Source organism: Peromyscus maniculatus, chromosome X (assembly GCF_049852395.1).
Source record: "Peromyscus maniculatus bairdii isolate BWxNUB_F1_BW_parent chromosome X, HU_Pman_BW_mat_3.1, whole genome shotgun sequence".
Lineage (NCBI taxonomy): Eukaryota > Metazoa > Chordata > Mammalia > Rodentia > Cricetidae > Peromyscus > Peromyscus maniculatus.
In genome coordinates, this window is record NC_134875.1 from 104,990,454 (window position 1) to 105,018,261 (window position 27,808).

Below are 27,808 nucleotides of genomic sequence, written 5' to 3' on the forward strand. Positions count from 1 at the left end.
TCATTCTACACATCACCTAGTTGTGGGCCTCTGTGTTAATTTCCATCTATTGCAACAAGAAACTTCTCTGGTAAAAGGTGAACAATAATACCCTGACCTATTGGTATAGTAATATATCATTAGGAGTCATTTTATTGTTACTATTACTGCAGACTAATAGTAGTAGGTTTTTTCCTAGGTCCATGACCTATCTAGTCTCAGGTTCTTGGCTGTGTTAACAGTGTCAGGTGTGGCTTCCATCTTATAGAATGGGCCTTAAATTTAACTAGATAGTGTTTAGTTACTCCTCTAATATTTGTGTTACTACTGTAATGGGGTTTGTAGCTGGGTGATTGGGATTTTTTTCCCTTGAGTAGCATGCATAGTACCTTCCAGCTCCTTGAATACCCAAGTCAGTAGGAGTGAAGCTTCTAGTTGGCATAATTTTGATTTTTTCAGTGTCATAAGCAATTTGTATCTTTAGAAAAAGAGCCTTCTGTCGGGTGGTGGAGGGTACCCAGTAACATTGGCAAAAGTCTATAATGTTTGGCGGACTGATTGATGACACTTTAGCCAATGACTCATCAAGATGTTTATGTTTCATAGTTTCTATGAAGGATTCTGGACATATTTGAAAATGTGTTATACCCATTTTGAATACTAGTTCTATCTCCCCTAGGCCTGTTTATTTGTATTTTATTTTAATTTTATTTTCTATATAAATATTTCACATGTTTCTGTTTGAGGTCTTCCCCTTTTCCCTAATATATTCTTTGAGTTGCAGAATGAGCGAGCACATATGTATACTCTGTGAATATAGGTTATAGACGATGAGAAAAAATGAAAAGGAACCGTGGTTTGTTGTTATCTGAATTTTTCACATTACAATTAGAAATAATTATTTCCATGTTTATTTCAGTGTTATTCTTGTGGAATCCACAACACTTATGTACTTGCCATCACAAATAACTTCGTCTTCCAAAGCTACTGTGATCCCAGAGTAAGCAGATTTGATTTTATACTTATACTGAGGAAGTGGGAGAGTCCCTAGGCCAGATAGCCTACCTATTCTTCTGGCTGACATGGCCTGCATTTGTATAGGAGATCTTATGTTAGTTTTTAAGGATGACACACAAGTATGCTTTAAAATGTTTGATCCAATAATTCTGTATTTTTATATTTTTCAGTTTCTTGCTTGAATAAGAGATTCTTTGTCATCATAGATTTTGCTTAAATGGCTGTAATATATTCTTTTCATATTAACAGTGAACACTTATACTGTAATATTTTAGAGCTATATTCCTTTTCAGTGTTGTATTATCTGAACATAAAAACCCAACATCATAAAAAATTATGAATGAGAAAATTTAGTTTACTTACATGATTTGAAATACAACATAGGAATTTTATATCACAAAGTTGGCATGTTTCATTGTTTTCTTGTCCTTTTGGTTGGGAGCCTTAGCCTTTAATGGCTGCACCATCTCTCCAACCCTTGTGTATCTTTTAACGTGCATAATTTGATCAAAGGTTGTGAAATTCTCATAGCTCTTGACTGCAAAGTTACCAGTAAGGACACAATATTTTCTAATGTATAATTCCTTAAAAAAAATGAAATGAGCAAGTATATAATAATGAAATTATTTTTTCTACAAAGGGTATTTTGAAAGTACCCACCAAAATAATGATCCACTCACCAAGAAGCACAACCAAAGGAAATGTGTCTACCATATTTCTAAAACTTTTGGATTATTCTGTTTCATGTATTTGCTTTTTGTTTAATATATCTCCTTAGTTATTTTTCTATGTCTTCTCTGATGAAAAAAGTGAAAAGAGTCTTTTTCAAAAATTTTTTGGAGACACGTTTCTCTGAGTAGCTTTGGAGCCTTTCCTGGAACTTACTCTGTAGCACAGGCTGACCTTGAACTCACAGAGATGCACCTGCCTCTGCCTCCCAAGTGCTGGGATTAAAGGCGTGTACCACCACCACCTGGTGAAAAGAGTATTTTTTTAAACAAATTTCCAGACACAAAAAAAGTTATGAAATGAATTTAAAATTATAAGCAGAATGAAAGTATGATGTAGTAGGCCAAAAATTTATACAAGTTAATATAGCCTACCATATAAGTATGTTGACTCATGTAAATATGTTGTCTCAGTAATATCCTAGAATATAAATTTAATATTAGACCATCAAGAAGAACAATATATATTTTTTAAAAATTTATTGAAATTTAAATTCCTCCACTCTAGTCACAGTTTAATATTGCACTTCTACAATGAGAAAGTTATGTGATAATATTTTGCCTGGAAAAGTCTATATTATTTTTAAGTGATGTCTATAAGAATCAGTGGGGATATTTTTTCAAGGTTTTAATCACATAAGATGTAAAACCTAAATTTCTCAGCAAGGGAACTGTGGCTTACATATTCTGGTATTGTTTATATAGGAGATAAACATATCTACACAAACTAAATAATAAAATCATTTGCACTTTTCCCTTAGCTTTCATTTTTGTGTAGGTGTTTGTGTCTTAAAAATGAATCTTGCCGGGCAGTGGTGGCGCACGCCTTTAATCCCAGCACTCGGGAGGCAGAGCCAGGCGGATCTCTGTGAGTTCGAGGCCAGCCTGGGCTACCGAGTGAGCTCCAGGAAAGGCGCAAAGCTACACAAAGAAACCCTGTCTCGAAAAACAAAAAAAAAAAAAAAATGAATCTTGTACTCCCTAGATATTCCAGAGTGTCCTCAAACATGCAACATCTTCCAATGAGGGCTTTCAAAAATGAAGTTTTCATATATGTGGTTTCAAACAGCAACAACAAAAAATTAAACGACACTGAAAATAGAATTGTTTTACTTAAGGGTATGTGATCCACAAATATGATAAAAACTATTAAGGTGTTCTTTTAAACATTCATTGTGTGTGTGTGTGTGTGTGTGTGTGTGTGTGTGTGTGTGTGTACATATTTCTTCAGATTCTCATAAAAGCTAGATAGGACATTTGGATTCCCCTGGAACTGGAATTATGAGCAATTGACAGTTTCTTTACATGGATGCTGGGAAACTGAACTGTGATCTTCTAGAAGAGCAACAAATGTTCCTAAATCTGAGCTATATCCCCAGCTCTAAGCAGTTCTTACTTTAAATAAATCCAAAGGAATTACCAGATAGGGATTAGTACAGTGACTTTAGCTAAAGTTTGAAATTTATCAATAGATTGGATGTGCTCCAAATGAGTACATTTTTTAGTACATTTTCTGTTATTTCTTTCAGTGATATGATTTGCTAGTTTCTTCCAGAGATACTGAGTTTTTTATGTGTTCAACAGATTTTTACTTAGTGGTACCACTAGCAGTGCTGTAATTAGGAAATGAAGATGACTCAGGTGTATGTGGGACCCATAAGGAGCCTACCACGAAATAGAGAAGAAAATAAAAATCTCTTAAGAGTGAAGCACTTTGACGGAGTAAAATGCATTAATTATAATATTTTATGTCAAAAATACCTTTTGATCTTCTTGTTTAAGTAGTGCTATTAGCCAATGTATTGGAGAACATCTGGCATAGACTATAGTCTGGTGTTTTTGCATAAGTTGGGTTCTGAAAAAAATTAGTAAAATGATGAGTAATATCTTTCTAGACAGAGTCTAAAGGATGAGGAAATGTTTCCTATACACATAAAGATCAGAAGGGGGAATTGCAGAAGCAATGGTAATGGCCAGGCAAGGAGATATGAAAGTACGATTTTACTGATGGTCTATAAGAGAAGTAGAGATACATATGAATTAAGGCTGAAAGGATGCTAAGTGTTTAACGTTCCGCTTCCTAAGTATTCCTTATAGAGTACATTCCATTAGAGATCAGACGCTTCATGAATTTAGAACACTCATTATTTTTCACTATATTACAAAATATCTGGACTCAAAATAGCCATGTAAATGAAGACCCAGTTAGAGATATTTGTAGATCCTAGTTCTTATTAAAAAAACAACAAAAGCTAAATTCTGAAAAGACATGACTTAAAAATATTTCTGCGGGACCAGAGAGATGGCTCAGGGGTTAGGAACACCACTGGCTGCTCCTCCAGAGGTCCTGAGTTCAACTCCCAGAAACCACATGGTGACTCACAACCATCTGTAATGAGATCTGGTGCTCTCTTCTGGCAGAACACTGTATACATAATAAATAAATCTTAAAAAAAAAAAAAAAAAAAAAAAAAAAAGGGCCGGGCGGTGGTGGCGCACGCCTTTAATCCCAGCACTCGGGAGGCAGAGGCAGGCGGATCTCTGTGAGTTCGAGGCCAGCCTGGGCTACCAAGTGAGCTCCAGGAAAGGCGCAAAGCTACACAGAGAAACCCTGTCTCGAAAAACCAAAAAAAAAAAAAAAATATTTCTGCTACCCTGAAAATTAGGAACGTTTCGTTAGAGTTGAACAAGTGTTTGAGTGTATTAGGGCACCTATACCAATTATACCATAGATTGGATGGCCTCTGCAACTAATATTTATATCCCACTGTTCTGAAAACTACAGAATCCATGATAAAGACAGTATAACATTTGATGTCTTGTGATAATTTATTTCATGATTTATACATGATTGCCTGGCTGCTGTGACCTCATAGAATTTCCATATGGCCACTGATACATGCCCCCTCAGTTTTTAAAGAAACATAGACATATGGAGAATAAAATGAACCCAAACTTGATTCTCTCATATACCATCTCATGATGTATAAACATTAGATTTGAACAATATTGTTGGCTCCCCGGATTATATGGAACCTTGAATATCTACCATAGAGTAACATCACGGAGACTCTAATAAAGTTCTCGATAACCCTTTTTCAAAATATTTTGGAGTAGGATATAACCTTTCAAGCTACCTTTTCAAGTTCAGAAGATAACCAGCTCAATGATGTTTTGACCATTCTAGATTGAGAAGAGCTATATACCAGTACCCAAAAGTAAAATATGTCATTCATCCATATTTCAAAAAATAATTTCTATTCACTCACTCTCATTCATTAATGAATTAACAAGAAATATTTTTAGATCGAGAATTTGTAAACAATTTATCCTCTTTTGGTGCTGTTTTCCCCAAGACTAGAAAGCTTTCAAAATGCTCCTCATGAAATATCTCTAGCAGGCATCTGTGAATATCTAAAAACATTTAAAAAGGATAGGGTATCAGTAGTAGCAAAAAGACAGGTGAGATATTGTTTCTTTTGACTTTGGGTTACCAAGACACTAATTTTATAAAAGAATGGTATTTGTCAATGAATTTCTAGACTTGTTATCATTAAGTATAGTAGAATTTTTAGAAACCATACAATTTTGACTAAATTATTTTCAAATTTCTCCCATAATCATAATACTTAGTTTCATAAGAATGTGAGACAGGCTTCTAAATCCACAATGTTTTCTGTCATTATCATGAGCAGTATTTGAATCTTTTTTTTTTTTTTTTTTTTTTTTTTTTTTTTTTTTTTGGTTTTTCGAGACAGGGTTTCTCTGTGTAGCTTTGCGCCTTTCCTGGAGCTCACTTGGTAGCCCAGGCTGGCCTCGAACTCACAGAGATCCGCCTGGCTCTGCCTCCCGAGTGCTGGGATTAAAGGCGTGCGCCACCACCGCCCGGCGCAGTATTTGAATCTTAACTTATCTGAGTTTAAGAATATTCTTTGGAGATGAGGCAAACTTTCAAATATTTCCAAGGGCTTTTTTATTATTTGATTCTGACAAAACACACAAAAGAAAAGGGATATGAAGCTCAGACACATGTACTTTTCTATAGACTCTGATAAAAATGATTCAAAGACTAGAGATTGCAAATATTGAACAAAATGAACCTGTAGATTATCTGTGACTTTTAATCAATAATTCTGCTTAGGTCTCCATTATCAAAGAGATGACAGTGGAGCCATATATGGAGAAATAAGACACTATCTTTATTATTCTTTTTACTTTTTGTGTGATCTATATTTTACATGTGAAAGTAGCTATTGTAGAAAGGACAGCCTTAATTAAAGTGTCTATCAGATGCTCACATTACACAAAATATTTAAGGTTCCTTACTTTTTAACAAAAGCTATTCCAGTACTTAAATTTCCTACCAAAATGTGTATTAGTAGAATTAAAGCATGTAATGATTATAAAAGTGGGAAATAACATCAACAAATATGTTGCTAAGAGAGTGTTATTCATGGTATTCAAATGGAATTAAAGGGAATGGAAATATTTATGATAACTTTACTTAGAAATAATATTTTTCAGGGTCAAATTTAGGTATATATCTGTAAATAGTAAATATTGCTTGATAGCTTAGGGATCAAAGTAATCCTAAACACTAACTAAAGTGGGTAAAAGTTCATGGCTCTGTCATTTCCGGAACTGCAACTGAAATTTTAAAACTGCCGTGTATCCTACATTTATATTTATAAAATGGAGCAAATATGTAAATAATTAAAAAGATTTTTCCTGGAAAGGAAATTCGTTCTACAACCACTTTTGTAGAGAATTTCTGTTTAGCTCTGAAATATACCCTATTTCTGTCTCACTATTTAAAGGTAAAAGAGGAACATTTCACTAATATTTATAAATAATGTTAGGCATTTGGGCACATGCCTTTAATCCCAGTACTAGGGGGACAGAGAGAGGCAGATGTAAGTGAGTTCAATGTCATCCTGATTTATATAATAAGTTGTAGGCTAGCAAAGTGTACACAGTGAGAACCTCTTTTCAAGAAATGGTAGAAATATGAAAAATTCATTTTTCTCTATTTTTCTAATTTTTGAGGTTTTAAAACTATATGAACACCACATGTTGTATTGTAGATAACAATAATTACTAAATATATACAGTCTTTAATAAAAAATAGAGAATTTTACAAAATATTGGGTGTGTAATGTTGATGTTCTTTCTCTCTTCTGATAGTCATCATATGAACAGTGACGCTGCTGATCGGAGTTCTTCCCATGCTGAAAATGGCTTAAGAACCTGTGAGTACCTAAGTGAAAGGGTTCTGTTTTTTTACTTGGATTTGATTTTTTTGTTTGTTTGTTTTGTTTTTTTTGAGACATAGTTCCTCTGTACAATAGTCCTGACTGTCCTGGAACTCACTTTGTAGACCAGGCTGACCTCAAACTCACAGAGATCCACCTGCCTCTGCCTCCTGAGTGCTGAGATTAAAGGTGTGTGCTGCCACATCTGCCTTGGATCTGATTTTTATGTGAAAAACAGTGAATGAAATATTCATCAGGTTGGTTGTGATGATAGAATGGAAACTTCTAGAGATTTCTGGCTAGACAGAGATTGACTGGTTGGTTGTCTGCCATTTTTGTTGAGTGCCCTTTTGAGAACTGTGCTATCATCTTTCCTTTTACCTGTTCATCTGTTTCCACTAGCATATAGGGACCATGTTAAATATCTGGTCTCTATGTTACTTTTGAATTTTATTTAACCTGTTTAGATACCAGATATTATTAAAGTTGGAATTGTAAAAATAAAGTTTTTCATTTAATATTATTAAGTAAATGTAGCAGGAATCTTAAAAGTTCTTATTCATAAAATCAAACCCGAGGCCAGTTATTGGGGTCCATGCTGGTAGATCAGAGAGACAGAATAAGCCACAGCTATCTCACCTCACCGGATCCTCATCTGGTCTTGTCTCCTCAGACTGGAGGCCTCTGTGTCCTCATCCCAATGGCTCTCAGCTGAACTGCTGCTGGAAAGCCTGAAGCTTAACCAGCCACATGCTTAACCAGCCAAAAGCTTCTAGTTTCTCATCCTCACGCCTTATATATCTTTCTACTTTCTACCACCACTCCCTGGGATTAAAGGCTGGCTTTCTGGGATTAAAGGCGTGTCGCCATGCTTGGCTGTTTCCAATGTGGCCTTGAACTCACAGAGATCCAGAGGGATTTCTATCTCTGGAATGCTAGGATTAAAGGTGTGAGTGCCACCATTTTCTAGCCTTTGTATCTAGTGGCTGTCTGTTCTCTGACCCCAGATAAATTTATTAAGGTACACAATATTTTGGGGAACACAATACCACCACATCTCCTCTCTTTTTGTCTAAAATTAAAGAAAGCTTATAACTAATACAAGAAAAACTATCTAATAAGTATATACAATATATACAGACAAAAATTACATTAATGATGTCTAGTCCATTAACATTTGACAGATTCAGATAAAAACTCCATTATATATATTAACAATGTCCTGTCCAGTAACATCTGATAAACTTAGACCAAAAAAATTTTCATTACTTATCTTATTTAAAACAAGTAGTTCCTTTTTAAAAGTAGATTCCATAATCTCCCTTTTTATCTTATCATATCCATATTCTCTCTTTTTTCTTTTCATAATAGATTCAGTAGTCTACCTTTTGTTATTTTTATATCTTCCCCTTTTTCTTCAGTGTAGATTCAATGATCTACCTATTTATCCTATTATTTCTTTATCTTTTTTCTCAGAGTAGATTCGATGATCTATCTCATATCTATATTCTCTTTTTCTTTTTGCTTTCTAGGGGTGAAGATATCTTTAGGGAATCTTGAAAAGAAAATTTTTGGGTTAATCATCAAGTCCTGTATCATTTGTCCAGTCTCTGCATAATAGGAAAGTTCAGGGCTTGTTTCAAGTCCTTGTTCAAGTAGTCTGTCAGGCTGTATCATCTCAGCTAGCCATCTCGAAATTGTCCTGACCAGTTTGTAGTCCAAAGTCGATCTTTCGGTGTGTTAATCAGCTTAATGGCTTTACCATAGTCCATGTGGAATCACCATTGTAGGATCCTGTCATCTTTTTGAAGATTTCAAAGTCACTGTTAGGCATGGTCATGGTTTCCTGCAGACTTTTTTTTTTTTTTTTTTTCCTCCTCTGTGGTTTGGAGTAATCATAGTCTGATAAATGTCTCTCTCTCGGAACCATGAACATTCTTCCCTAGAACAGAAAATCTTCACAACAATTTCTCCCCACCATTTGTCTTGCCAAACTTTTCCAAACTGACCTTTGCCGATGCTTTCTTGTAACACGATGGTCCTGGCAATTCTTCTCTGAACCAGCAGCAGTAAACACTTCATCCCAGCTAGCAGCATCACCGCAGTCCCAACATGATGAGAAGGAGCTGGCAACGTGGAGCAGTAGCCACTGCTTCCATGGTCCCACCACTGTTTGTGGTTCAGTCCGGGCCAAAGCTTCTCCCAAGCCTCCTAGGCCGGCCTCAAACTCGGGATCCTACTGCCTCTGTCTCCTTCAGCAAATCCTACCAGCGTGCGCCACCACAACCAGCTGAGTGTAGCTTGGGCCTGAGCTGGGGCTCACAAGGCCACAGGCAAACAGCTTTTTCATGAATTCGTAACACGAATGTTGGGCGCCAGATGTAGCAGGAATCTTAAAAGTTCTTATTCATAAAATCAAACCCGAGGCAAGTTATTGGGGTCAATGCTGGTAGATCAGAGAGACAGAACGAGCCACAGCTATCTCACCTTGCCATTTCCTCAGCTGGTCCTGTTTCCCCAGACTGGAAGCTTCTGCGTCCTCGTCCCAATGGCTCTCAGCTGAACTGCTGCTGGAAAGCCTGAAGCTTAACCAGCCACATGCTTAACCAGCCAAAAGCTTCTAGTTTCTCATCCTCACGCCTTATATATCTTTCTACTTTCTACCACCACTCCCTGGGATTAAAGGCTGGCTTTCTGGGATTAAAGGCGTGTCGCCATGCTTGGCTGTTTCCAATGTGGCCTTGAACTCACAGAGATCCAGAGGGATTTCTATCTCTGGAATGCTAGGATTAAAGGTGTGAGTGCCACCATTTTCTAGCCTTTGTATCTAGTGGCTGTCTGTTCTCTGACCCCAGATAAATTTATTAAGGTACACAATATTTTGGGGAACACAATACCACCACAAGTAAATACAAGTCTTGAAAAGATCGGCAAAGTTACGCAAAGGTGGCTTCAAGGAACTCCAATTTGATTTTCAGAAGATAGTCCTTACGTTGCTGAAAAGCCTAATGTTTGAACATTGTATTTAGTCATACTCTACTAAGAGTATGGATATGCTGTGAAAGAATATTTTAAAAGATAGGTAGAATGATGGACAGAACACTGATTGTAGAAATATTATGCTTAACTATAGCTACAGAACAATCCATCATGGTTACAGTGGCACACAGAAACATAAAATCAGATGTAACTGTTCTGTCTTATATTTCTGGGTTGACTGGGCTCACCTGCATGACTTCACCTCAAGGTCTCTCAAGGCATTACCATCAGATGGAAGCTGGGACTGGGATATTTCTAAGCTATTTTATTCATGTGTCTAATGTGTAATAATGTGTAATGTTGCCTTTCCCCACTGGTGTCTTAGCTGGGATTGTTGGCTTAAAATCTTACAAGTGGGATTGCCATATGTCTCAGGCTTCTCATAGAGTAATAACTGGGTTTAAAAGTAAGTAAAGAGAAAACATTAGACAGATATTGGATTACATTTCCCCATTTAGTATCAGAAAACATGGCACATTACGTCTGCTGAAGTCTAGCATACAATGTTTGTTTAGATAAAATCACTAAGGTTCACCTATTTATGTCACCACATTTTAGTAGGATTTGAGGAATCTGTCAACATATTTTAAAACTACCAAAAAACAAATATGTATGTTTTTGTGTATATAGTAGTCATTTCCAATTCAAATTGTCCATTTTACTTTGTTATGTGAATTGTTTCACAGATTGTTAAAATTGGACATTCAAGAGTGACCACATTTATATATGTGAATTTATATATAATTTTACATATAAAATTTTATATATAATTTTAATTTATATATAAATTAAATAGTACTCCTTTCATGAGATTCATTATTAAGGAATTTTTATTATCAAGCTTGAGATCAGTAGTTTTTTATTAAAAAGTATGTATTATCTTTTTCTTTTTTTCTTTTGGTTTCCTTGTGTAGACTTGGTTGTCCTAGAACTGGCTCTGTAGCTCAGGCTGGTCCTCAGATTTACAGAGATCTGCCTGCCTCTGCCTTCTGAGTGCTGAGATTAAAGGCATGCGCCACCACAGCCTGGCATGTATTATCTAATAATATTATATTATAATGTTTCCAACATTTTATTCATCCTTAAATGTTAATTATTTTTGAAACAATAGTTTGTTTGACTAATACTTATACTATTATTTATCAACTTTCTCTGTGTCATGTTTTCTTAGCAATTAAGTCTAGCTTCATCAGAGAATTCTTTTGTTCAATGCATACAATTTTCTTGGGAGCAAAAGGATCTTCCAGCCTGGAGATCTACTATCTTCCCTTTGATATGCACATTCGCTATTGTGCCGTCATCCTGAGCAACGAATCGGTAAGAACAGAATTATGCTCTGTGCTTTTTCCATTATGAGTTGCTTCCATACTGAAGTAACCATTAAAGGCAGTTTAAAGCAAATGGGACTCTGGAAACATTCATGTTTCTAGTTTTCAAGTTCCAAGACAAGAAGCTTCTTCTGGAGAATACCAAAAAATTCCCACTACTTATAAACTTATGGTGGCAGCATATGGGAGTTCCATGGAAGCAGAACCACCATGACTGGCCTTATCTCAGTCTCCGTGAGTCAAAGATCTGGCCTGTCATGCTAAGTCCTCTACTTATGGTCTATAAAATATTTAATAAAGGAATTGACAAAGGCTGGCATCTCCTCAGAGTGTCATGTGAGGAAAGATCTGCTTCCAACCTCCCAAGCTGTTTATGGAATTCATTTCTTTTTACCTGTGGCATTCATGTAGCTTAGTTCTTAAAAACAACAAAGAAGAGAACAATTCAGGGGATGGTGGGTAGAGAAGAAGAAGAGATGGGAGACTAACTCTGAGAGACTGACTAAGATAATGATCTGAGGAGGAAATTTAGAATCATCAGAATATATAGCAATACAGCCACATATATCATGTGTGTTCACTATATTTAACCAATCAATGTTATTAGGAGATAATACTTAGCTAGTATCTATGAAATTAACTGTGTGTGAAAAAATAGTACATTCTATTAATTATAAGATATACTTTAATTTTACATGTAAAATTCCCACTGAGAAAAATTACATCATAAAACTCCCTTGGTTTTATCTTATTCATTACCTAGAATTGTAGATCAGTAGTAGAGGGCTTGTGTAGCATTCACAAGGCCTTGGACTTCATTCTCAGCAATGGAAAGGAAATCTTTTAGGATGTAACTACATTTCTCTATATATAAAAAAAGTGTGAAAATAATTGTAGTTGTTGTTAGATACCATTGATTGTATCAAATGTCCATTGATTGTATCAAATGTTCAAAATACCGTTTAAAAATAATTTTTAATTATAGAAAATTCATTTTCAAGAGTAGAATTATAAAAATCAACTTTCTTCCTTGAAGTAGACTATGAGAATATTATCTACCTACATAAATGAATCTAAATTACTTAAAATATAATCAAGCTTATTTTGACATCCTCACTTATTAAAACACACCTTTGATTACATATATTCTGTCCTTTCCAGAGAAAACATTAAGATAAAACAAAACAATAATCAGAAATAAATTGCTACCTATTTGAAAGAGTGCTACAATTTAAAGTATTTGATTGAATTATAGTTGCTTTTAATTTGTATATTCAAGTATATTGCTAATTATATTTAAAAATACACTTAATGCTTAACTAGCTATTATACATACAATCAAGCACAAATGGTTTGTTCTTGTTATTATTAAATGTGTGATAACCCCTTTCCTAATAAGCCCCATTTGTTAAAAAGTGAAGTAATTAGGCCTCTATTTGGTAGTTTTCCACTTACAAAGTAAAACCATTTCTACTAACAGTGTTTTCAGGAGTACACATTTATTTCACTTTTGTGTGTTTTACTTCAATTTTCAAATAAGAAAGGAAATATTTACATAACTTTGAAGATAAAGTTGTACAAATCTATCTGTGTTCATAAAAATTTTCAGATTACAGGCAGACTCACAACATTCCTAAAAGCTCCTGCTATTAGATGCCAGAAGTCCAAAATCCTTTCAGGTATAAAATGGAAACTATAGCAGAATCAGAACTCAGTCCCTGAGGAATTTCATCTCCTGAAGTTGAGAGAATAGGTATCATACCAACATTATAGATCACAGCAGTAACTTGACATATTGATCTGTCTGCATTGTAGTTTCCAGCATCTGATTTTATTTTCTGGAATGGATTCTGCTGTATTCTCATTCTAGAAGCTACCAAGCATTGACTGAACTTATTTTTAAAAGGAAAGTTGTAACATTAGGCAGGAAATTTTTTTCTTTTTCTTTTTCTTTCTTTTTTTTTTTTTTTTTTTTGGTTTTTCGATATAGGGTTTCTCTGTGTAGCTTTGTGCCTTTCCTGGATCTCACTCTGTAGCCCAGGCTGGCCTCGAACTCACAGAGATCCGCCTGCCTCTGCCTCCTGAGTGCTGGGATTAAAGGAGTGGGCCACCACCACCCGGCCAGGGTAGGTGGTTTTTTGAGACAAGGTTTTTCTGTGTAACCACCCTGTCCTGGAACTTGCTTTGCAGACCAGATGGCCTCGAATTCACTGAGACCTGCCTGCCTCTGCCTCCCAAGTGCTGGGATTAACGGTGTGCACCACCACCGCCCAGCTGGGAATTTTTTCTTAATATGAGAGCTCTTTTAAGTGTGTGGCTTTACATCCACTTGCTGTGGTATACTAGGCCTCTTCCACAAATGCTTGAATTTTATCATTGAGCCAGCTAGCACCTATCTTTTTTTTCTCTAGTATATTTATCTTCCAGTACTTTATTGCCTTCCTATAGCTACTACATACCTTGATTAGAACAAATACTTCTTATATGCGTTTTTGCGTGGTCTTCTCCAAATCCTGTAATTCAATTTCTTTTGATACAATGATAAAAATTTATTATGTAAAATACAAAATACTTATAGAGGGAAGGAACATATTGTTCTTACAAATGTAAAACTAACAAAAGCTTTTTAACATGCTTATTGGAAGAGACAGCTAAAGAATGAATAAGAGGTGGATTAGAACTTCCACTTGCATAACAGCTTCAACAAGAACTGAAGTTTTTAAAAGCTTGACAACATAAAATCAAAAGACTGAGTGTCTATATAGGGCATAGTACAGGAAGTCAAATGAATGGAATTCTGTGGCGTAGGATAACCAAGAATCATCAGCAGTTATATGAGCATCTAATTAGACTTTCTGATCAAATTTTGTCCTTTCTGATAGAGAGAAAGGGAAGAAACCATTGTAAATGAATATCTGGCTTTTAGGTACATGGGGCAAAGGAGAATTTGTTCTATACCTTACTTCTTTTCAATTGCCTTCTTTTCAAAATAATCCTAATTTAAATCAGTCATAATATGGAGTAACATATGCTGATTTTCTCTACATCGAACTGTAGAAAAGAAGCTACAATAAGTTTGCTCTTTATTTTGCCCCCATTTTTAATAACATCGCAAAACAGTTCTATGAATATAATGAAGTAAGTCCCAATCACCACATACTCTTATTCATACTTCACTATCTTATAATTACAACTGCCTATTTTTGACAAGGCCAATGACACCATATTCTTAAAAATATTTTAACTTCTATTTAATACCATCAAATATCTACTCAGTTTCAAATTACCTAATTATCTCATGATTCTACATTTTCCTTCATTTATGCTTCTTTGTTTGAATCAGGAACTAATAATATTTCCCCACTGTGATTTTTCTGTTATGTCTTTAGAAGCTCCTTTCTTTGACTTGTTTTCATTTGTGCTCTAGGCTCCTAAAGACACCAGTTGTACAGAGAAGGAAAATGAAACTCAGAGACCTAGTAAATTTCCCTGAGGCTTAATAGCTACTAGCCAAACAAAACAAGCATGCTCACCACTGTTGATTTCTCTGTATAATGTTGCTGCCCTTACATGGTTCCCACTTATATTTTTGCTTTATCTATTTAGCCTTTTGTACTTCTTATGTAATAATATGTCCTTAAATGCTTTAGGTGTTCATATGCTCATTTTGAAAATTCACACTTTAAAAATAGTCTCATGGATGTACATGTTCTGTAATAATTATATAATAATAATAATAATAATAATAATAAAGTAATAAAGTTATTATTGTTGTGTTGTTACAGGACAGGACAAAGTTTCTTTAATGTTTGCATGATCATTTTAAGATGGTTTCCTAAGAATATTTGTAAAAAATTTCTAAGACTTCCTTATTCAACTTTCCTATATGATTTCATAACAAATTATAGGACACTAATGTCATACTATGTGCTTTACTTTTGCCCATATAAATTAATACATCGGTTGTTCAGAAAAGCATGCAAGAAAGTTCCTAGAAAGTGTATAGGTTTTCACTTTGACATGACTATTGTTTATATTTTTATGAGTGCTTTAAATTTATTATTATCATTATATGCTTATATTTTAGATTGGAGATTTGATATATATTATAGAAGGGAAAGGTTTGATACCTTTGCCTTCCATTTTCCTTCCAATGAAGCCTCCAAGTCCAATTGACTATAGTACTTCTCAAGAAGAAGGTATGTTATGCGTGTTTTGCTTCATTATATTGACAGATGACATTATTCCTTGTATGGTCATGCAAACATTTTTTATAGAAGTTTTTTCCAATATGCATTTGTATTTTAGAAAGCCTCCTTCTAACTCTATTATGTTTGTGTCAATGAAACAACACCATTTTACCAGTAAAAAACGTGATTGATGTCTTCTTTATGAATCTATGCTTTTAGTCTTCAGATAATATTGGAATTTAGTATACCAAATATTACTCAATAAATCCTATTGTTTTCTGTTTGGAAATCAAATCTCTACATTCTCAAAGAATCATTTATTTTATTATACTGTAGATTTCTATCCTTATTTTAAATTTTTGACTGCTAGCACTAAAAGAATTTGTTAGTGAAATGAAGTTTTATTTTTTTGCTTGTCCTTCAAGGTCATCACTTTTGTGTTTATTTCTATTTCCCATACCTTATTTTTAATATGTGTGGTAACTAATTTCAATTATTGTGGAAAATAAAAAATTGAGACTGACTATGAACTCTGACAGAAGTTTTGATTGGAAAGAAAGGGGGCTAAGGGAAACGAGTGGGCACTGATTCTGACAAATGAAGGAATTTGCCAACAGAGACAAGAATGAGTTTTTATTTTATCAGGTTGGTGGGGAGGGTATTATTTTTGTTAGTTCATAGTAGCATTTTTAAAGAAATCTCTTCCTCATAGTCAAGAGGATTTCCCCATGTAAGATAGAGACTTTTTTATTATTTTGTTTTTTACCTTGAGATCAAATTTGTCTTTGGAGACATCCTATAACTGGTGGGTTTTGTTCTCATGTGATAGAAAATGTGGATAAGGGACAGGCATATTCCATTGTTAGCAATAGAAGGAAGTGGTCTTGGTGGCTAACAGCCTTTAGTGGATTAGGGGTGTGAGAGTCTGCCCTATATTGTCTTCATAAGGGTTACTATTACTACTTTATCAGGATCACAGTTTACTAAGTTTTGAGCATATTGATATTTTTAAGAAAGCATTATTAAGTAAAACTTCTCTTAGAGAATACCAATAGATTACCTTTGATTTTTGAAGTCTTATTCTTTAATCAGTTATTTAGAATCAATGGAAGTGTACTACCCATTTATTTTCCTCTCTTTAATGAATACCATAACTAATTCCACTTTTATGTTTTTAACATCACAAATCTGTGCTTGATAACACTGCTGAGGGAACAAATTTTTTACTTTCCCCAGAATATAATAAAGAAGATCCAATTCTATATTTGAACTGCAAACCTCATCAAATCCTTGATATAGACCTAAAAGTACCACTGACTAATGAAGCCAAGGAAAAGGCTTTGGCTTTTGCAGCACAGCAACAGATGTCAACTCTTGAGTATGAACGAAGGGCTATCTCTGGCACTCTGGAAAGCAGTACCATTCGTGCGGCCGTTGCCCTACTAGGACTAACTAAGATTGAGGTAGGAATGGAGAAATGATGCTATTAAGTTGTGAAAAAAGGATACTTATTCATTCATTCATTTTTTGTGTGTGTCTGGAGTGTGTGTGTGCACATTTGGCACCTTTGAGTCTGCATGTGCCAAGGCAGGCATATGGAAGTCAGAGAATAATTGCAGGGATTGGTGTTCTCCTTTTACCATGTAGATCCCAAGGATCTAACTCAGGCCATTAGTCTTGAGGGAAGGTGCCTAGACCTGGTGAGTTGTCTCAGTGGCTCTAATTACTCTTGAAACTTTGCTGTTCTCTTATAGTATAATTATATTTTTACATGGAAAGTGATGAATATTCTTTCTTTCCTAGGAGGGAGCTCAGTGGTATTTTATTTCATTTTGTTAAATATATTGGCATCTGAAATAATTTTAATCATCATAGTATAGTCTTGAATTCCCAATAATTGTCAGTTCTGACTGAACATTAGAATGTTCTGGGGAACTTATAGTAACTCTGTCATACAGGCTCACTCTAGAACAATTACATTTGAATCTCAGGTAATGTGTGTGTAGGAATAATTTCTGTAAGTTACCCAAGATGATGCCTGGTATCAAATTATGAAGCTACTTATAGACTCTCAAACCATGTCGACCTGTGTGATTATAGGATGGTTACTTAATCCTCTCCAAGTTGCCATTTTTATATTGTTAATAAAATGAGTATGGTAATTTATGAAAATTGAGATAAATTTGTAAAATTCCCATTAAATAATGTTCTGTTCATGCATACTTGTGATCACTGTTATGATTATCATCAGATTTTTTTCTTCATCCTTGTTGAAGACATACACACATATACTCATCTATCTATTGATATATATATATATAAATTTATCTATATATATATGTAGTAGATAAATTGATATCTTAGCTAAAATGGTTTATTTGTTCAGGTCCTAGAATTCATAAAGATTATTACAAATTTCTAAGATATAAGTAATATATTAAAGGTGACCTTGATTGTAAAGCTCTAATGAGCTAGAAATTATCAATACCAAGAACTGGACAACTCTCATTTACCCTAAATACTTCCAAGAAGGTGATGATTCTCTTTGACTAAACCTCATAGTTATACTGAATAGTGAAATTTGAGCCTTATATATACAGCTATCACAAAAAGTTTTTAATGAGTGACCATTTTGAACTATCAGCCTATCAGAAGAAAACCCCTTTCTCTTTCTACCTTTTAAAATCTGTTTTTTCAATATTACTTCTCAAAATAATTTATTAAAAAATAGTTAAGAGAATTTGTCTATGGCAGTTTTTCTTCCTTTAGGTGATTTATGTTTCATGTGAGATTGACATTGACATTGGTTTATTTATTTCTCCTTTCAAATTGTAAATTCTGAGATAATCTAAAAGTTGTTTTTTTAAATCTTTTTGTCTGTCTTGATATCTATTCTCAGGTAAATAGTGCCTCACTTACACTGTTGAGGCTACTGTCCAATTTTCATAAGGACAGTATTGTGTCTAGAGGAGGATGTGAATGGGAGTGTGTTGTAACCCACATTTTATGAACAGTGACCATATGAATTTAAAAAATACAAAATCTAGGCCGGGCGGTGGTGGCGCACGCCTTTAATCCCAGCACTCGGGAGGCAGAGGCAGGCGGATCTCTGTGAGTTCGAGGCCAGCCTGGGCTACCAAGTGAGTCCCAGGAAAGGCGCAAAGCTACACAGAGAAACCCTGTCTCGAAAAACCAAAAAAAAAAAAAAAAAAAAAATACAAAATCTAGGTGGGAAGGTGATTTGTTCTAGATATCTGAAAAGGCCTGACCTGAAACTTAGTTGTTTTTATGTAGTCAAATTGCCGTTAGTGAAGATGGTGACTTGATATATCCTGCAAATGATGGTAGTATCTGATGTATAGATGTGAAGGAGCATAGGTTTCTGCTCATGATGTAAAGCTGTCTTTCAGGTTTGTCCATTAAGGAATATTTTCCTTGCAAGATAAACTGTTGGTTACTATAAGCGTTAGAAAAGGTAACGTGGGTCACTATTAAAGATGATGCCATTGGTAACTTGTATGGGCTAGTGATACCTTCTACCCACATTTAAAGATAACACCTCTAAAGAAATAAGCTTATTTGTACTTTTTTGTGTATTTTCCTCCAAGTCTTTTATCTGAGCATATAATGCTACCTTGTAATTTGGAGGTAAAAGTTGAGAAAAATTACAATAAAATTTCAATATCCATTTACAGTGCCTTTTGCTCTTTAATATGTCGAAGTTGAAGAAGCCTAAATCCATTTTATATGCAACAGAACTGAGCCTTCCTGCACATTTCAATATACCCAGGAAAATTTATATCCCTCAGATTCCGGAACCTCCAGCTATCCAGACTCAAGCTCTGGAAATTAAATCTCAAATTATAACAGGTAATCAAGGAGATTTTGATTAGAATATCTTGCAGTATTGTAGATATTTAAAGACAGAGGCATACTAAAAGAGAACAGTGTTTATTTAAGGTTAATAAATCTTTGATGTAAACCATGGTTTCCTGAAGCATGCCTATTCTATAATTGTGGTCAGGGAGGTATAAATTAGATTTATATGAACATTAGTATATTCATGTTATCAAATATTAATCAGATAGTAAATATGTAAGTAAATATTTTTTGCTGAAATTACTTTTCAATTTTATTTTCATTCTTGTCCACTTGCTGGATAATACTAGGACTGGAATTCCTTAACTAGTGCTATCTTCAAAGGTACTATAAATTTAGTTTTACATATGATATGTTTATTTTTAGTAAATGTTTTTTAGTAAAGTTTTTCTTGTTTATCTCCTCTGGTTTTGTATTAACTGTAAAATATTTCTAAGTCTGAAATATTTTACAAATTATAAATTCAAGGATTTTCTGTTCATTTTTACCTTCCTAGGAGACAACCCACCCCAGAGGCAACTACCGAGCACCCAAGCAGGTAACAAGAATTTAAGAGTTAAAACTAGATTAAGGTAACGAGTAATAATACACCATGTGGAAAACTTGAGGGAAAATTCACTGATCAAACATTCCAGTTAAAGTGAGTGAATGAATGAATGAATGAATGAATGAATGAATGAATAGATAAATAAATGAACAGACAAACAAATAAATAAATAAACAAATAAATAAATAAAATTCTGAGACAGCCAGGAAAGAGTATTCTACAATAAGAAGGATTATATAAGCCAAAATTAATGTACTCCAGAAGTATATTGGTAAGGTGATTTGGTCAAGTAGACTCATGTCATTATGTTAATGTTTTGTAAAACTACTTTTCACACTGTTAGTGAAATGAATAAAGAAAATGCTTAATCATTTTCCTCTCCCTGTGTCGACCCCTTTTACATGTTTATTTCTATACCCTAAGTTGATTTGCATTCCAGAGATTTTATTTATGCTTACTACCACGCTTTTGTCATATGTGAAGACAATTGTCTTAGTTAGGGTTTTTATTGCTGTGAAGAGACACCATGACCATGGCAACTCTTATAAAGGAAAACATTTAATTGGGGCTGGCTTACAGTTCATCATGGTGAGACATGGTGGCATGCAGACATAGTGCTAGAGAGCTAGCTAAGAATTCTACATGGAGCCGGGCGGTGGTGGCGCACGCCTTTAATCCCAGCACTCGGGAGGCAGAGCCAGGTGGATCTCTGTGAGTTCGAGGCCAGCCTGGACTACCAAGTGAGTCCCAGGAAAGGCGCAAAGCTACACAGAGAAACCCTGTCTCGAAAAACCAAAAAAAAAAAAAAAAAAAAAGAATTCTACATGGAACAGGAAGTGAACTGAGCCACTGGGCATGGCTTAAACATATAGGAAACCTGCCTTCACAGTGACACATATCCTCCAACAAGGCCATACCTATTCCAACAAAGCTACACCTCCTAATACTGCCACTCCCTATAATCTTATGGGGGCCAATTACATTTAAGCTAGTACATTCCCCTCTCTGGCCCCTATATGCTTGTAACTATATAATAATGCCAAATGCGTTTAGTCCAACTTAAAAAGTCTATCACAACCTCAGCATGTTTAAAAGTCCAAAGTTCAAAGTCTCTTCTGAGATTCATTCAATCCCTTAACTGTAATCATCTTTCAAATTCAAAATTAAAAAAAAAAAACATAGTGAGGAATTATTGAATCAATGCAAGATGAAAAACCATCTGGAGAAACTCCAAACTCCCCAACTCCATGTCTGATGTCAGAATACTCTACAGATCTCCAATTCCTTTGAAAAACACAAGGTGAAAAAAAACACACTTTCTTTTTTTTGGGGGGGGGGCTGTTTCCACTCCCTGTTAGCAACTTTCCACTGCAGGTATCCCACAACTCTGGCATCTTGGGGTCTCCAAGGTAATCCAGGCTTCAACTTCACAGCCTCACGCAATGGCCTTTCTAGACCTCCCTGATATATGCCTGGCCTATGCTGACTTCCTTATCACGGAAGAATATTTTGTAATCCCCTCCTCTTTAGAATGAATTCTTCTTTCTCTCCTCTATTGTTTTTTCCCAACACTAGGAATGAATTTCTACTTCTTGTCTAAAAGTCTTGCTTGTTCCTGCCAAAATTCTCCTGTTTCTACATACATAATAGTATACTTACCATGTTCTCTATCCTTGTTTTTGGTAGTCCAGTTCTCTCAAATAAATCGTTCCCTGAAATTTGAAATTCTAGGTCTTTGGTAGCTGTTGTACCAAGTTCTTTGACATTAGCCTGATATATTTCTATTTTTCATTGCTTTTCTGTTTGCATCCATTTCCTTCTTTGGAAACCTTAGAAGTTGTAACTGATAGACCTTTTCTGACTATCCCTCCTGTCATACAAGGGAACAGGAGAAAGAAAAATTTCCCTATGCACACTCAAATTTTACTAGACTAACCTAGCAAGCAAAGTTAACTGAGAGAAAACTCATATAATTTAATATAGCTTTATATGGTGCTGCATATTCTGTGTTGTTTAGTTTTATTTTCTTGTGCTTTTTGTGAGACAGGATCTCCCTGTGTAGTCAGGCTGGCCTGAGTCCAACATCTTACTCTTACTGTGTCCTGGATTGGCACGTGTGCTTACACATTCATAAGTAATTTGCCTTTTGTTTCCTTCATGTGAGGTATTGAGATGGAGCATATGTGTATTTAAGAGGCAAGTAATTATATAGTGAATTGCCATAAAAGCAACATATTTTAAAAATATTTTCAGTTTGATAAGTAACTCCATTTTACCCTTATAGTTTTATGTAAGAGATTATAGCTACAACATTAATTTTTATTATTTTTTATAATTTTTTTCTATCTTATCTTTACCAGTGGCTGTGTACTCAGTAATAATTTAAAAAGAATAGTTTAAACAAAAAAATTGTAGCCTTTTTAAGTTCTTGTAAAGATGCTATTCATTATCTTGATAGCAATTCATTTAAATTATTTGGTATGTTTAGTAGATCAGTCTTAAAGTAATTAAAATCAGTGAGCTGATTTTTTAATATATGACAATGAGACAAATTTTATGCTATGAGAAAGCAAAATGAATGATACAAAGTTAATTTGCTATCAGTAACTCCTTTCCTTCCTTCCCCATGTAGGGTTTAATTTGAAAATGAAATCTTAGTTCAGCTATTTCTTTGGGAAATTTTGTATTCTTGAGAAATTATATATGAAAAGAAGCTCCTTAGTTAAAATGGTAATAATGTACCACTTTTTGATAGGTGTTTTCTTAATTTTCCATTAAGTGATCCGTGAAGACACACAGAATTTTAAATTAAAACTAAACAACAATGGAAAGATAACAATAAACCATTTGTATGAGTCCTGTGAGGAATTCCCAGTAATTATTCAGCCAATGTGACCAGACTAGAAATATGTTTTTTGTCCTTTGTTGTCTCAAGCCCAATTAAAATGTAATTTATGTGCAAAGAAGAAATAATCAGAAGCTTATTTAATGTGTACCTATGAGAATGCTGAATATTTGCCACTTCCTAGTTGAATACTTTCATACTCATCCTAGGAATCCCAAACTATTTTTCTGTTGAATAAATGTATAGTAATTGCTTTGAAAGGACTGGATTGTATAATGTTTAGCAATCTCTTATTACTACTGTTGCATTTCTCTTGAAAAAAATCTGGATTTAAAATAACTATAACTGTGGGAGAAAATGTACCCAAATGATCCTATCAAGGAAGTCTGCGATCCTGTGGCACTGTATGGTCGTGGTAGTCAAGGTGGTGGTGAGAGTGGTGGCAGAGACGGGAAGCATCTACATCAGTTGTGGTATAAGCAATTGATGGGGCTGGAATTGATCAAGTAACCAGAAGATAGAGTTCATCTAATAGAACATTTCCATGGATGTTTATAAGTGGGTCAGTGCTAGGTAGATACTTGTGTAATGCAGACAGTTGGCCCCAAATCTGTATGTTGATCTTACTGTACATTTAAGTCTGCGTTATAGAAGAACCTGTACAAATAATCATTTAAGAAGGATATATCTCCCTTAATTTTAGAATTATAAGAAAAATAGAAAGATGCAAATGAATAGCCAATCTAGATATATTTTGTCCTACTAAGCTACCATTTGGGATGATTCAAAACCTTTAAACCTAACAATGAAATTGAGACAGCTTAAAACACAGGTAATTGTTAATGAAACTAAAGAAAGATTTAATTGTAGGCTAAGAAAACTGAATTTATTTTAAAAAAAAAGAAAGAAACCTTAGAATCCATGCACAATATTTGGTAAAGTAATTGGTAAACATGGATAAATCTCATGAACACTGGATATAGAATAATGTTATTGACTCCTAGCTCATAGCAGATAGGCATGGTGGCTAAGCAGCAAGCTGAGAGCTCACATTTGAATAGTTACTATAGAGTTGCTAGAGGCTCATGAAAATAATGTTATTGTGTATTTCTTTTTTCTTTTTTTTTTTTTTTGGTTTATCCAGACAGAGTTTCTCTGTCCAGGATCTTGCTCTGTAGACCAGGCTGGCCTGAACTCACAGAGATCCACCTGCCTCTGCCTCCTGAGTGCTGGGATTAAAGGCATGCGCCATCACTGCCTGGCGAGTATTTCTATATGTTTGGTGTGATCAAATTCATTGTAGCATATCATTTCAGAAAACAATTTCCTTGAATTAGTAATATTAATCTATATCTGTCAATAGAGCTATTAGTTAACATGGAATATGTAGGCAATTTTCATTATTTATGAAATCAGGAAATTCAGTAATGAGAAGATGTAAAACACAATGAAACTGTCACTTTATTTACTGATGTACTTGTGAGACAGATGATCTTCTGTCTATAAGAACATAACTAAAGAACTGGAAAGGACAGAATTTCAATTAACACGTGTGACTTGAACTTTTGGTAAAGAAATTTCCATGAGTTTTTGGAAGTATGGTTAATAAATTGATCAGCTGTTCTCTGTCAATTTAATTTTCATAGATTGATGTTCAATAAAAATATTTTGACAGATATTTGGGTATTAATTAGTATGTAAGTGTAGTTTTTCACATTCAGTAGCTCGTTTTCAAATGAAGAGCTTGTGTTTACTCTTTGGGAGTAATATAGCTAAAAATTAGCTAGAAGGTAAAAGTAACTTAATATGTTACTTGATTACTCCCATGTTTGATGCACTTTTATATCATGGAAAATTAAGTAAATTAGTTTGTCAAGTTATACTGTAAAATGAATTTGGGATTTTTGAAATCCTGACTTTTTCTCTATTTTTCCATAGGAAGACTATAGATGTGAATAGGAGCATCAGATTTTAAGTAGACAAACCCAAGCTTGATATATTTTTGTAATGAGATTTATGTTAAATATTGTACAAATTATCTTGAATAAAATAGTACTAACGTTCATATTACTTTGGTTACTAGAAGAAATTAGTGTGTTACATGATAACCCAAATTCATTCAAGCTCGTAAGTCATGGTTGGTCCATACTGCATTTTTGGTCAGTTCAAAAGTAAAAATGGAATCTCACATGCCTTTTTCTAATATTTAAAATTTGTAAACAAAACTAACACACTTTTATAGAGAATACACTGGGCCATTCTCTGTTGACAAGTAGAACTTTCTACCACCTTGAAGATAAAGAGTAATTGTAGAATTTTGGACTCAGAGTTTTGTATGAGAGAGTTACTAGCACAGAATATTTGGACCCTAATCAGTTTTCCTCCCTCCATCAGCCCTATCACAAATGGCAATGGTTTTCATGCCCAAGCTTGTGAATATTTCAGCTAACACACTTAATCTTTCTCCCTGGCTTCCTCATGGTGGACATTCATTATTACTCTACAATCCTTCAGTCAATCAGCATGAAAATAGAGCTAAGGAAAAGTCTCATGAAGATATTGTAGAAAGGATTAAATTTCTTTGGGTTGTAAATTATAATAATGTCTCAAGTACTTGAAGCATCAATGCAGTTCGGCTCTATGTAGGGCTATCATTTAGCCTCTATTCCGTGTGTGTGTGTGTGTGTGTGTGTGTGTGTGTGTGTGTGTGTGTGTGTGTGTGTGTGTGTGTGTAGGTAGGAGAGATGACTGAAAGATTGAAAATCATGTGCCATATATAGAAATCTCTATTTCTTGAATTTAAGCATGTGTATCTCAAAGGAAACACAGACTATGTCTTAAAAACAAATAGTGTGAGAAATAATCACTGAACATAATGTGGGAGAGTAGGAGACAATGAAGAGAAGTCTGGTCATTGCTTGCAGTGCTTGGATTACATTGTAGAACTGGATGACATATCTAAAATAAAAACAGATTCTACAGCAGCACAATGTTGGAAATATATTTCTGTTTTGGAAAGAAATGGTTTACTTCTAAGGGAACACACACAGACACAAACACGCACAGACATACCCATACACACACACACACACACACACACACACACACACACACACACACACACACACACACACACACACACCAGAATCAGCCTGTCCCTTACAACATGATTGTCACTTGGGATGTTTAAGGCAAAGAAACAATTTTTTTTCAATAAATCTTTTAAAACACAATATTTTTTTGAATTCTATTGACACAATGATTTTTTTAGATTTGGAGGGAAAGAGTTTAACCCTTTATTCTTTAGATTCCTGCACTTAATGATTTAAATTATAATATAAACATAAGAATGACCTTAGCTTTCACGTAAATGCTAGTCATTAGTTATGAGGTATTTATATCAAATGGAGAAGTCGAAAAATATTTGGATTAGAGAACACTAAGGTCACAAAAATATGTGAGGTAAAACCGGATCATTCATATATCCTCTTCATTTATTCACTGAGTTAAATGGAGCCATTTAACTGGTTATGACCAATTAAATATTTCAAATTAATTTGATGTTGGACACTGAAAATCCCTTTAAACACTCATTCCTCTTGCCCAGATTTTCCATCCAAAATGTAAGAATAAAGCAGTATAGTGATATCTTTCAAAACATGGAAACCCTATTTACTTTTTAGAATGGTGGTTCTCTTCCACAAAAGTATGCAAGATGCCTTCTCTCATTCAAATGTAAGATTGTGTGATAGGAGTTAGACAGAATATGTAATATTAGAGATACCTAGTCTATTTTAAGTAGATTCAATTTCACAGAATAATATTAAATATTGCATGCCAAATTTTAGGTCTTACAATATTTAAAGTGACTACTGTTTTTAAATTATTTTACTAGCTTTAGAAGGAACTGTTTCAATTCCTTTACGATTTGCTCCCCTTGGGCCTGGACGATACCCTTGTAAAATTTTGCTGTTATCAAGATACGATGTGCGTGTGTATGTAATTGAAGGTATAGTAAATGAAGAAGAACCAGAGGCTGAATTGTTGTTTAAAACACCAGCATTTGAACCCCTTACACAGCATATCCCAATAGTAAGTGAAACCTATTTTTTGTGACTATTTTCATGTTTTCCTGGGGCTTCTGGCCATAATACATGGCTCTGTATAAGTACTAAACCTTAAGAGGAAATTACATCATATCTCTCTAAATATATAATGTAAAACTAGAGAAAGAACTATTTCTTATCTATTTCTACCTTGTCTGTGCAGTATTACAAATACATACAAAAGATATAATAGCATTTTTACATTTAACTGTGGACCCCTGTTACTTGTGCTGGACCGAATAAGCATTTCTCCTAGAATCAGAGGCCACAGCTTGTAGGGGTGAACAGTTTCTTTTCCCGGTATGATTATTCCTATAGAATGCTATAACTAAGATAGACAATCTAAAAATATCTAAATTTTTAGTACCCATTACATAGATCAGGAGATTTCTTTACTACAATTGTATTTTAGGCTGGAAATTTTTTTCTCGATTTCTTCCTGAATATAAATTCAATTACAAACCAAGCATCATTTCTGTTGAACCTATTTGCTTAAAAATGTGCCTTTGATATCCTTAAACTCTCATCAAATACCCAATAAAAGTTATTTCTTTCTCCTGAAAACACCATGCTAAGATACAGACTCAGATCACTACTCCAAATTCTGTTGATTTTAACTACGATGAGTTTATAGGTACTAAGAAAAATCATTGTCCCCTGTTAGACAAAGTGGCAATACAGCTTAGAAGTAGGTATTTTAATTTTAGGAGAATTTCTGTATTCATAGTAATTAGTTTTGCTCCTTTAATTACTAAAGACATGACCCAGTCAGACTGATGCACAAATATCTATTCTGATAAGACATATGACCTCTGTGATCTGAAAAATTTATCACCTTTTATTTTTCTTGATCAGTAATAAATTGTATCATCTAGGATCATTTCACCATTGTTAAATT

The 27,808-nt window shown here is 34.3% G+C and overlaps 1 protein-coding gene across 5 annotated transcripts in view; it reads left to right on the forward strand.

Annotated features, from left to right (window-relative positions):
- The window catches only part of Cfap47 (cilia and flagella associated protein 47), a 234,556-nt gene that overhangs the window by 126,791 nt on the left and 79,957 nt on the right, over positions 1-27,808 (forward strand). For all 5 annotated transcript variants that reach the window (XM_042269235.2, XM_042269236.2, XM_076562695.1 and 2 more), the window contains exons 40-47: positions 899-979; positions 6,909-6,973; positions 11,187-11,332; positions 15,431-15,542; positions 16,770-16,996; positions 19,229-19,403; positions 19,909-19,950; positions 26,700-26,896. In XM_042269235.2, coding sequence (XP_042125169.2) covers positions 899-979; positions 6,909-6,973; positions 11,187-11,332; positions 15,431-15,542; positions 16,770-16,996; positions 19,229-19,403; positions 19,909-19,950; positions 26,700-26,896 — 1,045 coding nt within the window. The remainder of the gene's footprint in view (positions 1-898; positions 980-6,908; positions 6,974-11,186; positions 11,333-15,430; positions 15,543-16,769; positions 16,997-19,228; positions 19,404-19,908; positions 19,951-26,699; positions 26,897-27,808) is intronic.